Source organism: Saimiri boliviensis, chromosome 3 (genome assembly GCF_048565385.1).
Source record: "Saimiri boliviensis isolate mSaiBol1 chromosome 3, mSaiBol1.pri, whole genome shotgun sequence".
NCBI classification, from domain to species: domain Eukaryota; kingdom Metazoa; phylum Chordata; class Mammalia; order Primates; family Cebidae; genus Saimiri; species Saimiri boliviensis.
In genome coordinates, this window is record NC_133451.1 from 40,766,661 (window position 1) to 40,782,661 (window position 16,001).

General features: G+C 33.9%; 1 protein-coding gene across 1 annotated transcript in view; it reads left to right on the forward strand.

The window, feature by feature from the left end:
- Nucleotides 1-16,001, forward strand: part of SLC30A9 (solute carrier family 30 member 9) — a 102,926-nt gene that overhangs the window by 76,885 nt on the left and 10,040 nt on the right. Inside the window, exons 10-16 of the mRNA XM_003940971.3 lie at nucleotides 450-505; nucleotides 2,651-2,786; nucleotides 5,091-5,130; nucleotides 6,334-6,405; nucleotides 6,868-6,975; nucleotides 9,982-10,147; nucleotides 15,347-15,476. Of these exons, the coding sequence (XP_003941020.1) occupies nucleotides 450-505; nucleotides 2,651-2,786; nucleotides 5,091-5,130; nucleotides 6,334-6,405; nucleotides 6,868-6,975; nucleotides 9,982-10,147; nucleotides 15,347-15,476 (708 nt within the window). The remainder of the gene's footprint in view (nucleotides 1-449; nucleotides 506-2,650; nucleotides 2,787-5,090; nucleotides 5,131-6,333; nucleotides 6,406-6,867; nucleotides 6,976-9,981; nucleotides 10,148-15,346; nucleotides 15,477-16,001) is intronic.

The window sequence follows — 16,001 nt, forward strand, 5'->3', positions numbered from 1 at the left end:
CTTTATATTATATGTGGTTTATAAAAACAACAAAGCATAAATTCTGTACTCTACATACTGTTCCTAACTTGCTTTTTTCTCTTCTTCCACTTAATGGTATGTCTAGGAGCTTTATCTATGTCAGTATAGAAAGCTCTACTCTAACCCTATTTTTTTTTAACCTACTATAGAAGTAATTTATGGTTTATCATTTATTTTGTCATTCCCAATTGATGGATTTGTTTTAGGTTGCTTTCATATTTCTCATCTTTATAAACAATGGAGTTTTGAACCCCTTTGAGTTCATCTTTATTTTTCTAAGGTAAGTACTAGAAACCAGAATTGCTGGGCCATTGGACATGCATATGTTGAATGTTTCTTTATCAGCTTGCACCCTACACGTTGGCTTTACCATATTATACTCTCCATCTTGCTAATGATTACTTACCTTTTTTTCTTCTTCTTCACAGGGTTTACTAGCATTGGGCATCAGTAAGTCTGTTCAAACACCAGATCCTTCTCATCCGTAAGGACATTGTGTTATTTTGTTTTTGTTTGTTTTGGTGTCAAGTCATTGAAATAAAAAATTTCAGAAATCTCCTGCAATTTATATACCTGCAGTTTGTTAAAGATTTGGTCATTTTTTCCACTGTAGTATCTAAAATGCAGAACTCACCACTGTGTCAAAGTAAATTCAAGGTATAATTTGAAAATTGAGTTATTTTTATGCTTTGTAGCACAGCATGGAGATCTTGTTTTCTTCATATTTGATAATAAAGCACATATTTCGATCTTAGAGGTCTGTTTTATTTTGGTCCAAGGAAACATATATTCTAGATTTAGACTCATAGGCTGCCCAATCTAAAATTTTGGTAACTTCTATTACATACACACTTATTTGAGTCCTGTTTGTGATTAACAAAATAGTATTTTGTGAATATTTCGGAATTATTTATTTGTAAAATGAGTATACTTTTTAGAATGTATTATTTTGAATCATAGCCGTTATTTGATGCAGAGATTTTTTTTATATTGCTTCTATTAACATAACCATCTAAAATTTTTGAATTCCACATGCATCATTTTAAGACTAGCTTCAGTAATAGAATTTGATAAATCTTAAGGCCAAAAAAATGCAGTTTTATTTCTGTAAAGGCATCTACCTCTGTTCTTTAGAAATGCCTTTCTTTACTTGAAAGCAATACTACTATTTTCCTGTAAATGATATACTTGAATGTTCTGTAACTGTCAGTAAGCTAATATAGAGAATAGTCCTCTAGTGTGTTAATTACACATCATTACAGTGTTCTACCATCTTAAGAAAAAATTTTTTTCTTGGCCAGTTTTATATATGAAAAATTTTTTTAGAAAAGGTAAAAATTTTAAATTTTAGGTTGTGAAGATTTCTTTTCAAGGTATTTTTATAGTCTACTTTAATGCTGCCCAACAGAATTTTCTGCAATTGTGGAAATATTCTGTATCTGTCCAGTATGGCAGTAGCTAACTACATGTAGCTATTGAGCACTTGAAATGTGGCTAGTGCAACTGAAGAACTAAATTTTAAACTATATTTAGTTTTAATTTATTTAAATTTAAATTGCCACATGTGGCTAGTGGCTCATCATATCGGACAGTTTAGGTCTGCATAATTAAAATTTTCAATAAGAATTAATAGTTTCTTAAAATCACCTAAAGTATAAGTAATGCCATTTATTTTAGATATTAATTTACTTTAACTTAAATAAATATATATTCTGTATTACTTTGGGGGGAAACTTTAGAAGAAAGTAAATTTTTCTGAGTGAGCTGTCACATTGTCACATCTCTAAGCTGGGAATTTCCTGTGGCAGGATTACATCTTTGCAAAAAAGAATTCCAAGAGCAGTTTGATTAAGGATTCTTGTTTAAATTTGTATTTCTCAGAAGAGTGCCACTGAATTTGAGTTTGGAACGAAATTTTCCAGGAAATGTTTTTATGAATGATTTTTTCCCTCCTCTAGTTTGTTATTAATATATTTTTGAACACCTTTAATACTAAGTATTGTGTCAGTTCTTACAATAATACAAAATAATGTACATATTGATGAAGCATGCTTGAAAAATAATTGAGATTTTAACACCATGAGAACACCCAGAAAACTGAAGATCTTCTAGTAATAGATGAAAGTTGCTGTGTGCTAACCTGTTTGGAACTAGCAATAAATTATGTGTTGTAAACTTCTGTAGCCAGCATCAAATTATAGGTAATATAAATCATAGACTGGCTGCACAAAAAGATGAAAATATTCAATTAAAAGCTGCATCACAAGGAAATTTAAATGTTATCCTGTTCATTAAACATCTGAATGCATTTTTTAAAAGATTAATTTTATGAGGATTTGTGGTACATAGCAGTAAAGTAGCTCTTTAAATCAAAATAGGCTATTTGGAAAAGAGATTCAAAAATACCTGAATTAAATGGTATTCACTTTATTTTTATGTATTTTCAAAGATCTTACAGTTTTTTTTCCACTTTACATACTGCTTTTCAAGCTTAGCACTTACCTCTTAGTGTAAAATTATGACATCTTGATATACTGAGTCTTTTTCTTTTTCTCTGCCCTGTTAAGCTTATATTTTTAAAGGAAACCATTTGTATTTCTTGCAAACTATATTCTTTTCTATTTTTCAGGTACGGATTTTCGAATATGCGCTATATTTCTTCGCTAATTAGTGGTGTTGGTATTTTCATGATGGGTGCAGGACTATCTTGGTACCATGGAGTCATGGGATTGCTTCATCCTCAACCAATAGAATCCCTTCTATGGGTAATCCTCTTTTTTTCTCTCCAGTTTTGAAGTCTTATGACGTAGTGATTGTGTACAATAGAAGGCCTTTGTCATACTGGTGTTAAAGAATGACATACACCTTCTTGACTCTGTAATATAGGATTATGTATCTGTAGTTTATTTTTTAGAATGTGACTGGACATAACCTCTAAATCCATAAGATTCAATGATGTTGAATAAGATCTCTGGAGGTACCAATTATCAAACCCTGCCTCCTGGGTTAAAATCTTGGGCAGTTGCATTAATTTCTCCAGTTACTATTGAGGAATAAGAAAACCCTCTGTTCACTTTTGGTCCCAAGGATAGTCTCATTTCAATAATTAAAATATCTAGTCCCATGTAATAGGAAGCCTGCACTAGGGGAACAGGAGGATGGCAGGATGATCACCCGTATGATCCCCTCTAGGGCTCTGCTCCTCTCTCCTATTCCCTAGGCAGTGTTGAAATTTGGGATAGAGGAAAAAAATCATACTACTTTACTGACTACACTGTTATTTTGCATTGGTTTCCTCCGGCCTTTGTAGATGTTTAAAGCTGTCTTTTTTTCCCCCATGGGCACTTCTTGGAGATTACCCTGCTTGGCTGCTCTGGCTATGTCTGCCCAAATTGGTCACGTAGCCTACCCTCTCAGCTCTGCATCTCATGGTGTGGTTCCAGATAGTGCTGAAGTTGTCTTGCATTTGGAAAGAATGCCCTTTGAGTAGTTGATATCCTTATAAAAGACTCCTAGGGACCTGTGTGTTAAAGCAGACATCTGTAACACACTTTCCATGCGAGTGCAGGTTTTTGTTTTTTTAATCAAGCCCAGTGATCTACTCTGCTGATAATAGCCAGTATCAGTTAGTAGACTTGCATATGATGTATCACTCAGTTATGCATCAGTTTGCTGTGATATCCAGTATCCAGGTGGCACACATCAAGCTTATTGAGCAATCTTAGCAGCTCAACAGCTTTCACCAAAGAAATCTTCACTTTTGGCCCTCAACCTCTTCTTATATGGTCTAGAGGATGTGAAGTTAGCATGTAGTCTAGTAGGTAGAGGCCCCAGGCTTGGGCTACCTTCTGTGCAAGGCCTGAATAGATGGTATAAGACCTTTTTTGGAATGTGGGGATATTTGTACCTGTTTTCTTCAGTATTTTGGGTTGTAGTCGGAACTAGACAGAATCAGTCTGTCTAGTTCTTTAATAATCCTGTTATATATCATGCAAATCTGCTTAATAACAAACCCATTAAACTAAGCTTATTTGTTATTCTCTAGTTTCCTATAGTTTTGATTGACTAGTATCTTACCATAATACATTTCATGTAATTAAAACAAACAAATGTATTTCTTCCATTCTGAAAAGATTTGGCCACATTATGGGTACTTCACTGTCCTAGCATTCTTCTAATTTGTATAGCATCACTTTACAGAGGCAAAGCAGTCTCTGGAGTTAGAGATTAGATAATTAGTGGCCGGGCGTGGTGGCTCACACCTGTAATCCAAGCCCTTTGGAGGCCAAGGCGGACGGATCACCTGAGGTCAGGAGTTCTAGACCAGCCTGGCCAACATGGTAAAACCCCACCTTAAAAAAAAAAAAAAAAAAAAAAAAAAAAGAGAGAGAGAGAAATTTGGTAATTAGTTAAATTTTCAGTTGTGGCTAAGTTTTAAAACTTGCAAAAGCTCTTGGGTGTTTCATTAACGAAATGGGTTTCCATTAGACTATGGCCCTGTTTAAAGTAGTGTTGGACTGGGTTCAAAGTTTTCAAATATCTATTTTAGGAAAGCCTAGGGTTCTAAACATTGCTGAAAATTCTGTAGATGTTTGGTTCATAGTTCATTAAAATAAAATTGTGTTGCTGGGTTAACTCTTTTTTTTTTTTTTTTTTTTTTTTTTTCACCCAGGACTAAAGCTTTTCTTGCTATCTTTAATTCAAGAGTGTCCTGGGATTGCAGGGAATATGGTGTTACCAAAAAAAAAAAAACAACAACAACAACAACAAAAATGGTTACTGTTTATAACTACTTACCTTTCTGAATCAGGATTTTCTTGATATTATACATCTAAGTAAAATCCAGAAATTACTTGAGTTTGGGTGTGGCTCTTCTGTATCTGGTATCCACAACCCCTGATGTCAGATGATATCTCCTAGTCTTCATCTGAGTTGTTTCCCATTAGTAACCCTATTGTCTGGCTTAGATTTGACTTTATGTTTTTGTTTTAGACATTACAGACTTTATATATGAACAATTGTGATTGCAAGTACTTAATGTATGCTTTATTTTAATATTTCCTTCCTAGGCCTATTGTATTTTAGCAGGATCATTATTATCTGAAGGAGGTATGTACTGTCAAAAAGTATGTCTTTATTCTTAATTTAGTAATATATATTCACCTGCCCATTATTATAGTTTGCTAAGTTCTGTTGATTAAAGAAAAGTAAGTGTGGGAATAGGCATCTAAGCTTTCTCTACTTTTAGGGATTCAAAATGTCTTGGTATAAAGTACTGTGGTTGTTCCTCTAATGGATAGCTGTAGGGTTGTGTATAAGTATGCCCTGCCATGGGATGTCATCCTGGCCAGGGGTCATTTCTTCTTGTGTCCTGAGCTGCTAGGATAGGCTCAAGTAGGTGATAATCAGACAGATGCAGGACAATAACTGATGTAGTATGAAAGTGCTCAGCAAGCCCACCAGATTTGTCGTTATCTTTGAACTCTGTGGTGTTAAGAGGTGTTCCTTGCAATTTTCACTTTGCAAACATTATTCCTTGATTGAACCCACTACCACTACTCTTGCCGTTACTCACTGAGTCACTAAAAATTGGATAAATAATGGATAAATAATTATTTTACTTACTTAAAAGGGAATGTATGTTTTATTTTTGAGTATCGTAATACTCAAAACGTTTGAAGTGGAGTATAAAAAACATAACTAAACTGAACTTTTAAAAACCAGAGTTTAATAGTGTGAATCAAAAGAATCCTGGCTCTTGTCATACAAATATGTCAAAGTGTTTGAAATATACAGCTATAGAAGAATGATGAGAGAACTGCTAATATCAGTATAAAACTGCCTGATTCACTACTGTACTCATGTTTACTTCTGAAACATTTTAACTTTCTGTATATAATGTTCCCTTCATCTCTTTGTAAAATTAATATTATTTTTAATTGACAGATCTTAATTATATATGTGTATGGAGCCCCTCATCTTTGAAAGTCTATAAAATGGTTGTAACACCACCTGCCTCAAAAGACTGGGAGGCTCAAAAGTGATTGTGGCTAGTGTGGTGCTGCCAAATAGAAACTTTAATAAACTAAGGCTGTTGTTACTAGCAATTATATTTAGTTATTATGGTTTAGAATTATGGGGTTCACTTTAGCATAATGATTAATTAATAATCACTAGTTAACATAGAACTTTTCCTTATTGCCAACCCTAGTTTTAGAATGTTGTGCCTATTTGTTTATCTTTTGAGATGCCATCTTTAAAGTTTGGAGGCTTGAAGTTTCTGTCTTGCTGATATGAATGCTTTTCTTTTAGCAACACTTCTTGTTGCTGTAAATGAACTTCGTAGGAGTGCTCGGGCCAAAGGAATGTCATTTTACAAATATGGTATGTACTTTAGAAATCAGGTGTTTGTTTCACCTCTTTTATTTGCTTAAAATTACTTAGTACTATTACTGCTTTGTTCCTAATAGATATGTGCAAAATGTATCTGCATATTGTCCCTGTGTGGCTCTTACATATCCTTCATCCCTTATTAAAATGTAGTGTAGAAATTTGAACATGGATACCTTGTATTGGGATTTGACATAAGTGAACTAAGTTATTTCTTTATATAGTTGTATAACTTGAGAAAGTAATTTGACCTTAGGTATCAGTTATTGTTGACATTTAAACCAAGAAATTATGTTTGCATTGAACAAGGTTTTGAAAATCATGATCTCTCATATACGTTTTAAATCTTAATTTTTATCTTGATTTTTTAAATGGATACTTATTAAAATGTTACCTGATAGTATCAAGTTAAGATTTTAGAAATTTTCTTTTCTTGTCTCTTCCCCAATGACTAAGTAATGGAAAGTCGTGATCCTAGTACAAATGTTGTATTATTGGAGGATACTGCTGCGGTCTTGGGAGTTATAATAGCAGCCACTTGCATGGGTCTTACTTCTATAACAGGTAAATATTTCCTAAATTATAGGTGAGTTATTTGTCTTACTTAGATAATTCTCTAATATTTGCCAGTTTTCTCTTATATCATTGAATAATATTAAACCAGTAAATTGTTAAATATTAATTCCATACTGATCATTGACTTGTATAAGACATTTGGTCAGCAAAAATATTCAGGTTTATTTGAATTAAAAATGTCTCTAAATTAGAAATAAGGAAGGCTATTAGTAGAGGATTTCTGTAATACTGTAAGTCTGTCTAACTGTGACTTAAAAAATCGTGCAATCACTCTGAACTTTTTATTTATATATTGAAAGTGTAGATAATATTTGCCTTGGTAACCTAATAGGTTTATTAAGAAAATATGAGAGCTTTAATAAACTCTAAAATTCTAAACAAATATACAGTAGGCCCTCAAGTAACGTTGTTTTCTTCAACTTGATTTTGTTATAACATTGTTGAGAAAAAAAAATCAGTTCTTAACCGGGGCTACTGTCTCTGTGAAGTTTGCTCATTCTTTCTTTATCTGCATGGGTTTTCTTCAGGCACTCCAACTTCCTCCCACATCACAGTGCTGTGCATGTTCAGTAAAATGGGGTGTCTAAATAGTCCCAGTCTAAGTGAGTGTAGGGGTGTGTGTGTAAGCGTGCCCTGCCATGGGATGGCATCCTGGCTAGGGCTGGTTAGGATAGGCTCAATTAGGTGATAATCAGACAGATGCAGGATAGTAACTGATGTATGAAAGCACTCTGCAAGCCCACTTGTTTGTGATTATTTTTGAATTATGTGGTGGTAAGAGGTGTTCCTTATAATTTTCACTTTGCAAACATTTATTCCTTGATTTAACCCACCACCACCATTACTGCCAATACTCACTGATTTACCAAAAATTGGGTAAATAATTATTTTACATAGTTTTTATTAAATTTTAAAAAATGTGTATGTAGCTCACATTTATTTCAGTGTTCAGTATTAGACACATTTTGGGTCTTAGAAGTTCAGTGATGTTTTTGTGACCAGAAATAGACCATAGGAACTGAACACTTGTTTATATCAGTTACCTTATGGTAAAATTGGTTTTGTTATATGTTATTTCCTGTAACGTCACAGTTTCTGAGAACCTATTGACAACATAAGTGAGGACTCACTGTATATTGTGACTCTTGTTCATTTGTCTTTTTCCACCCTTATTGCCAATAATAACTACTGTTACCTTCCTATTTCTTTAACTCTAAGTTGGTTCTGTCTTCATTTTGGTAGCGAATTAAGTGTTTTGAGGGCACTACAATATAGGTAAATGAGAAGACAAAATCTATTTAATTTTATTTTCTAAAGCAAAAGACCCATTTAACATGAAAAGACTCAATTTATGAAGTTGGAATTCTCGTGGAAAGGAACGTCTTCCATTCTTCTCTATTTGTCCTTACATATTTAAAATAATTTTAACTGACAGGCTTCCACAGTTCTGCAGTGTTTCTTCAAATAGTCTGAAATATGAACACTTCTTTCTCATTTTGAGTGTGCATTTTAAGACCAAACCAGCATTCTCTGTTGTTTATTGTGATCCAAAATATTTGTAAAAGTGTTGTTTTTCTGATTGACCATATAGTTTTAGACTGTTTTTAAACATAAATTATTAGCAAAATTTTAGGCTTAAGAAAAGTGTGACTCGATGCAGAAGTCAACTTTGAATAATTTATTTTATTTTACATAATAATAAAAACCAATCAAATCAAACTTACAAAAATATGTAATATATTTTAATGAATTAAATTTTACTTAATTAGCTAATTTATTCAAATTAAATTCAAGAAATAAAAGTTTTCTTAAAAAAGGTATTTTCTTTCAGCTAATACTCCTGTGATTTCTGTAAGAGCACATAAATGTGTATATTTAAATAAAAATAACTCTTTGAATTTGGATTTCTAAAGAGCAGTATTTGATTTTGAGCTCTATAATTACAAAACTTCTAATGGATAGTGTTTTACAAGTGTATCATTTTTAGCACTTAGTATAGATAAACAAGTGTGCTTTTTAGTGTGACAGCTTAGCAAAATGTTTTATCAAGCATTTAAAGAGTTAAATATAATATTGATGACATTTCATCTTTGGAATAAAAAGACTTCTAGTCATAAAAGCCATGTGTAAAATTTATTATTAAAATTTTAAATGTATTTATTAGTGTCTGTTATATAAATACTACCTATACATTCATCGATAATAAACCAGCCTTTCTCATTGGTTCTGGGAGAGAAGCCCTAACAACTTAAGGCAGACATTAGCATCAGAATCACCTGAAGGGCTTAGGGAAACACAGAATGTGAAAACCCACATCCAGAGTTTTTGATTCAGAAGTCCTGAAATGAGGCCTGAGAATTTGCTTTTCTACCAAGTTTTCAAGTGATGCTGCTGGTCTAGGAACCACACTTTGAGAACCACCACTTTGAGGCACCTATGACATGTAATGAATTAACTTCTCTCCTTTGTATCTAAAAATGATGCCAGCTGTATATCATCCTTGGTTGGCCGAGAAGAGTCACCCATATTATTTTCTGTAGGGCTTAATTCTCTTACAGAACATTAGTAGGAAGAAGACACAGAAAATGATTTCTTTCAGCTTTTGATTTCACTGTTATTTTTGTCTATATGGTATAGGAAAAGTGCTGTTGATGTATCTAAAAGAAATGGACTCTTGATTATGTCATTTTTTGGTATATAGTATCTCTAATCTGAATGTGCTCTGAAATTTCATGTATATAATGACAAATTACAAGTCAGAGATCTTAAACAATTATGTCACATAATATTCTTATGTAATATTGAGCAAGTTGTAGCATCCTCATTTTGTAGTATACTAAAATTATTAGTAGTTATTAAAAGAAATAATTAAATAAAATAGGACTAAATTTCAAGTGCCTTGATTTACTAGTTCTGGTTCTTTGCTCTCTGTAAACTTCACTGAAATAATAGAAAATGTTAATTTACTGATTTTTTTAAATGTGCTTTATTTAGGCAATCCACTGTATGACAGCCTAGGTTCTTTGGGTGTGGGCACCTTATTAGGCGTGGTCTCAGCATTCCTCATCTACACTAATACAGAAGCACTCTTAGGGCGGTCCATCCAGCCAGAACAAGTACAGCGGCTCACTGAACTCCTGGAGAATGACCCATCAGTAAGGTCAGCCTTATTCCAGTAATCCTGTTAAGGCTTACAAAAACATATTAAAAAACAGAAATGCTTGGTTTGTAAAAACTTCCAGAGATAGTTTTGGATTCCTGGTCATCAGAACTTTTTAATATTTTACTTTTCAGAATTATAATCTTAGAAGAAAAAATACACTTAGGAAACTCCTTATAAGTTCCCTTTTAAATTTTGTATACTTCTGAGTTTTAGAATAAGGAACAGTCAGATGATATAATGAGAATAGAAGTTTGCAAAGTAGTTGCCTTCTTAATGTGGAACCTGTAGAGTTGCCTTATGTTTGCATTGCAATTACAAATTGAACATAATAAATTCATGAAGATTTTTATTCATTGGGAAATGATTACCAAATTAAATATAATTTATATTTATTTTGAAAATAGACTCTTTGTTTTAGCTTATTTTAAATATTTTTCTTGTAATTTTTCTCTTTTAAATTATTAAAACTAAGGAACTGGAGACAGGAGATAATCAGCAGAAGCAATATAGAATTCTAGTAGTGCTTTTCAGTGAAATTCCAGCAGCATTGTGGTTTTTTTAATGAAGTGAAAGAACATAAACCTTTAAAAACCCAATTTCTACTAACTTGCCCTATTTTTTTTCAAACCTTAAAATAAGAAAATATTTTGTGTTATACTTGAAATATTTAAATTAAATCTTTTAAAAATGACCTGTATATCTGAACTAGTAAAATATATTAATGATTACTAGATTTATATTTTATGCACTATATGTTTAATCTTGAAAAGTAACTATCTCATTGGAACAAGATTAGAAGTTGAGAGATGGGCACAGTGGCACACACCTATAGTTCCAGCTACTCAGGAGGCTGAGGCAGGAGGATCACTTGAAGCCAGGAGTTTGAGACTTAAGTCTTCTTTATAGTATTCAATGATCATGTCTGTGAATACCACCCACAGCACTATAGCCTGGGCAGCTGAGCATTCTTAAAATCAGTATTAGAGTTAGTAACATAATGTGAGATAATCCAAATTAATAGCCTTCCCATGTGATGTTTTTGTCTGGTTTTGGTATTAAGATAATACTGGCGAAGCACCAGGCTCACCGGGATTCGATACCGCGACGTTGGGCAGCGAAGCACCAGGCTCACCAGCTGAGCTAACCGGCACTGGCGGCCGGGCGCGGTGGCTCAAGCCTGTAATCCCAGCACTTTGGGAGGCCGAAGCGGGTGGATCACAAGGTCAAGAGATCGAGACCATTCTGGTCAACATGGTGAAACCGCGTCTCTACTAAAAATACAAAAAAATTAGCTGGGCATGGTGGTGCATGCCTGTAATCCCAGCTACTCAGGAGGCTGAGGCAGGAGAATTGCCTGAACCCAGGAGGCGGAGGTTGCAGTGAGCCGAGATCGCGCCATTGCACTCCAGCCTGGGGAACAAGAGCCAAACTCCGTCTCAAAAAAAAAAAAAAGATAATACTGGCTTCAGAGAATGAGTTAGGAAGTGTTCTCTCCTATTTTTTGGAAGAGTTTGTGAATAATTGATGTTAACTTCTTTAAATGGTAGAATTCAGCTAGCTGGATGTGGGCTTTGCTGTGTGGGTATTTTTTTGATTAGTAATTCTATCTCTTGTTATAGATCTGTTCAAGATGGTCTGTTTCTTCTTGACCTTAAAGTTTAAGTAGTTTGTATTCTAGGAATTGTCTTTTACTTCTAAATTACCTAATTTGTTGGTATACGGCTATTTATAATATTCTTTTGTAATCCATTTTATTTCTTTAGTGTTGGTACTGATGTCTCATCTTTTCATTTCTGTAATTTGAATCTTCTCTTCTCTTGGTCAGTTTGGCTAAAGATTTGTTCATTTTCTTGATTTTTCTAAAGAACCAGCTTATGATTTAATTGACTTTCTCTATTTTTTTTTCTCTTTTCTTTTTCATGAATTTCTGCTTTAATCTTTATTATTTTATTCCTTCTGCTTGCTTTCAGGTTAGTTTGCTCTTTTTCCAGTGTCTTAAGGTTAAGCTTTTAATTTGATGTTTCTTCTTTTTTAAAATAGACGATCATAGTTACAAATTTTCCTTTAAGTATTGCACTATATACATTTTGGTGTATTGTGCCTTGTTCATTAATCTACCAGTATTTTCTAATTTCTTTTTTTCTTTTCAGTTATTTGGGGGAGTATGTTACTTAATTTTTACGTATTTGCAAGTTTCAAAGATTCCTTTCCATTATTGATTTATTATTTTGTTCTATTATGGTCTAAGAATATGTATTATTTCTGTCCTTTTAAATTTACTGAGGTTTGTTTTATGGACTTACATATAGTCCATCTTGGATAATATTCATGAGTACTTGGAAGAAAATGTATTCTGCTGTTGTTTTGTAGAGTTTTCTGTAGATGTTTGTTATGTCTAATTGGTTTATAGTGTTCAAGATTTCAATTTCCCTAATGATCTTCTTGTCCACTTATTCTATCCTTTTTTTTTTTTCTTTTCAAGATGGAGTTTTGCTCTTGTTGCCCATGCTGGAGTGCAGTGGTGCGATCTTGGCTCACTGCAACCTCCGCCGCCTGGCCTCACCCTCCAGAGTAGCTGGGATTACAGGCACTCACCACCATGCTCAGCTAATTTTTGTATTTTTAGTAGAGATAGGGTTCACCTTGTTGGCCAGGCTGGTCTAAAACTCCTGACCTCAGGTGATCCACCCACCTTGGCTTCCCAAAGTGCTGGGTATGAGCACTGTGCTCGGTCTCTATCCATTAATTGAAAGTATTGAAGTCTCTAGTTATTCTTGTTGAATTATCTGTTTCTCCCTTCATTTCTTCTCAGTTTTGGCATCACATATTTTGATGCTCTGTTGTTGGTACATATATGTTTATAATTCTGCATATATTGTTTAATAAGCAATGTCTAAAAAAAGGGCTACAAACTGAAAGACTGGCAAATTCGACATATTTTGGAAGAGTGAAAACCTATGGGTTAAATTATTGGAAAAAATACATGCTAGTAATCCAGAAAATTTATGCAATTTTTTAAACAGTGTATTAGTTACCTACTGCTGTGTGACAAATTGGCCCAAAACTTAGTGGTTTAAACAACGTATTATCATCTTACAGTTTCTGTGAGTCAGGAATCAGGGCACAGCTTATTTGAGTCTTCTATTTCAGGGTTTCTTACAGACTGTAATCAAGGTGTTGACTGGGATTATAGTCTCTCCTGGGGAAGGGGCTGCTTCTAACCTTATTCACATGATTGTTGGCAAGATTTAGCTCCTTGCCACATGGGCATCTTCAACATGGCAACTTGCTTCATCAAAGAGTACAAGCTGATAAGACAATAGAGAGTGAGTGTAAACAAGATAAAAGTCGTAGATTAGTCACCTGGTCTTGGAAATCACATCTCATCACTTTGTCTTATTTGGTAGGTCTAGCCCACATTCAGGGAGACTCACACAAGGGCTTGTGTATACCAGGCAGGGATTGATCATTGGGAGCCATATGAGAAGCTGCCTGTCCCAAACAGTTATCTGTCTGTAGTTAGTTATGTGTAAGAACATAAGGAAAAAGCATGTCTAAATATATTTATTAGTTGCTACTTACATATCAGCCAAATAATGAAATTTATTAATACTCTGTGAAGACTAAAGTAGAAGTGCTTTTTAAAAATGAATAAATAAGTTCTGTGAGTTACCAGGAGAGGAAAAAAAAGAATAAATGATACAACCTCTTGCCAATCTGAACACATTTTGTTTTCACTGGAGCACATGTAACTTTATAAATATTAAAACATTAATTATTGTTTCACCCTTGATGGTCGATTAAAATATAGCTTCATTATACGGATTAAAAAATTAGGACTCAGTGTTTAGTAACCTCCTCAGGATCACTCAGAAATTAAAGTCTAATGTTTTAAGAACACTTGGAGTCTTACTTAGGATTGTTTTTCTAGTAGATCTCTATGTCCTCAGAATTCAGAGTGTTTAGTTATATATGCTGTACAGAAAAGATCTTATGGCGATCACTGTAGAAAGAAGAGAATTTCTCAACAGTTCCTAGGCAAGATTGATTCCTGAAGGTTAGGGCAGGAGGGATGAAAAGTAGTTATGCTTGAGTATCTGCTTTCCTGTGTGGGAGGCAAAAAGGTATGATGCAAAGACCACTGGGCTTGGGTATCTGAAGAGCTGGGCTGGGGAGTCCTGGTCTGCTGTTTACTAGTTGAATTACCTTGAGCAAGTCACTTATGCCCCTCTGGGATGGTTTTGTCATCTGTAAAATAAAGATGTCACTGTACCCACTTTATGAAAGCCATTCATTAAATGCCTGCCTTATAGTTTATACTATATTAAACATTTTTTATATATATATATATATATAATAGCTCATTATTCCTCACATCAATCCCATGTGGCACTTATTATTAACCTCATTCTAATAGAGATCGTCACAGCATTGTATGAAGACTTTTAAAGAAGCCAGTGAACATATACTTGGTTAGTATACTCTTATAAATTACTATTATAAATTAAAACAAATTTTTACATGGCATGTAGGAAATTGGTAAGTGGATATATGGAGACAAAGGCTTATGAAATAAAATGACATTTTAGAAAAGTGATTTAGAGTTAATGCATTTTTTTTTTTTTAAACAATCTCATCCTGCCTAGGCTGGAGTGCAGTGGCATAATCTCGGCATAATCACTGCAACCTCCACCTCCTGGGTTCAAGTGATTCTCCTGCCTCAGTCTCCCAAGTAGCTGGAATTACAGGCATGCGCCACCATGCCCGGCTAATTTTTGTAGTTTTAGTAGACAGGGTTTCACCATGATGGTTGGGCTGGTCTGGAACTCCTGATCTCAGGTGATCCACTTGCCTCGGCCTCCCAAAGTGCTGGGATTACAGGTGTGAGACACTGCACCTGAGTTAATGAATTTTTAATACACAAGCATTACAACTCATATGTATACAAATTACCATAAAATAACATTTGTTAAATTTGCACCTTTCTATGATACTATGCAAAAAAAAAAAAGCTAAATGGACAGCAGACCTTGGAAAATGATAAGTGGTACTTAATGGTGAATATTCTGAAACCATCTTAGTCCATTTTTGTCACTAGTGGGGAAAAAAAACAAAAATTGAAGACTTTGTGCTATTTAAGTATATATATGTGTATGTATGTATAAATAAATCCATATGCATTGTTATTGATTGCAGGGCAATTCATGATGTTAAAGCCACAGATCTGGGATTAGGTAAAGTAAGATTTAAGGCAGAAGTAGATTTTGATGGGCGAGTTGTTACAAGATCTTATTTGGAAAAACAAGATTTTGACCAAATGTTACAAGTAAGTTTATTTATTTATCATTTTATTACATAACTGAGGGTTAGAAAAATACTTATAAGGTACACAAAACGAAATTTTTTTTATAGGTCGTAAAGACACTTGAGCTCTCAACTTCTTAGGTTCCAAAATTTGACGGAGACCTTTTTATTTACTATGGAAGTGTTCAGAGGAGACGGCAGAAGAACAAACTTACTATTAAGTGCTTGCTATGTGCATTTAATCTTTTTACTCTGATTTACTCTCAACAATCTTGTTCTTTCAATAATGAAATAACATTTTTATTTTAACATATAGGGAAATTGAGACACAGAAAGGTTAAGTCGCTTACCTGAAGTTGCAGTGCCATAGAGATGAAGTCATATATGAATTTAGATCTGGCTGACTCCAGAATCCATTTTTTTTTTTTTTTTTTGAGATGGAGTTTCGCTCTTGTTACCCAGGCTGGAGTGCAATGGTGCAATCTCGGCTCACCGCAACCTCCACCTCCTGGGTTCAGGCAATTCTCCTGCCTCAGCCTCCTGAGTA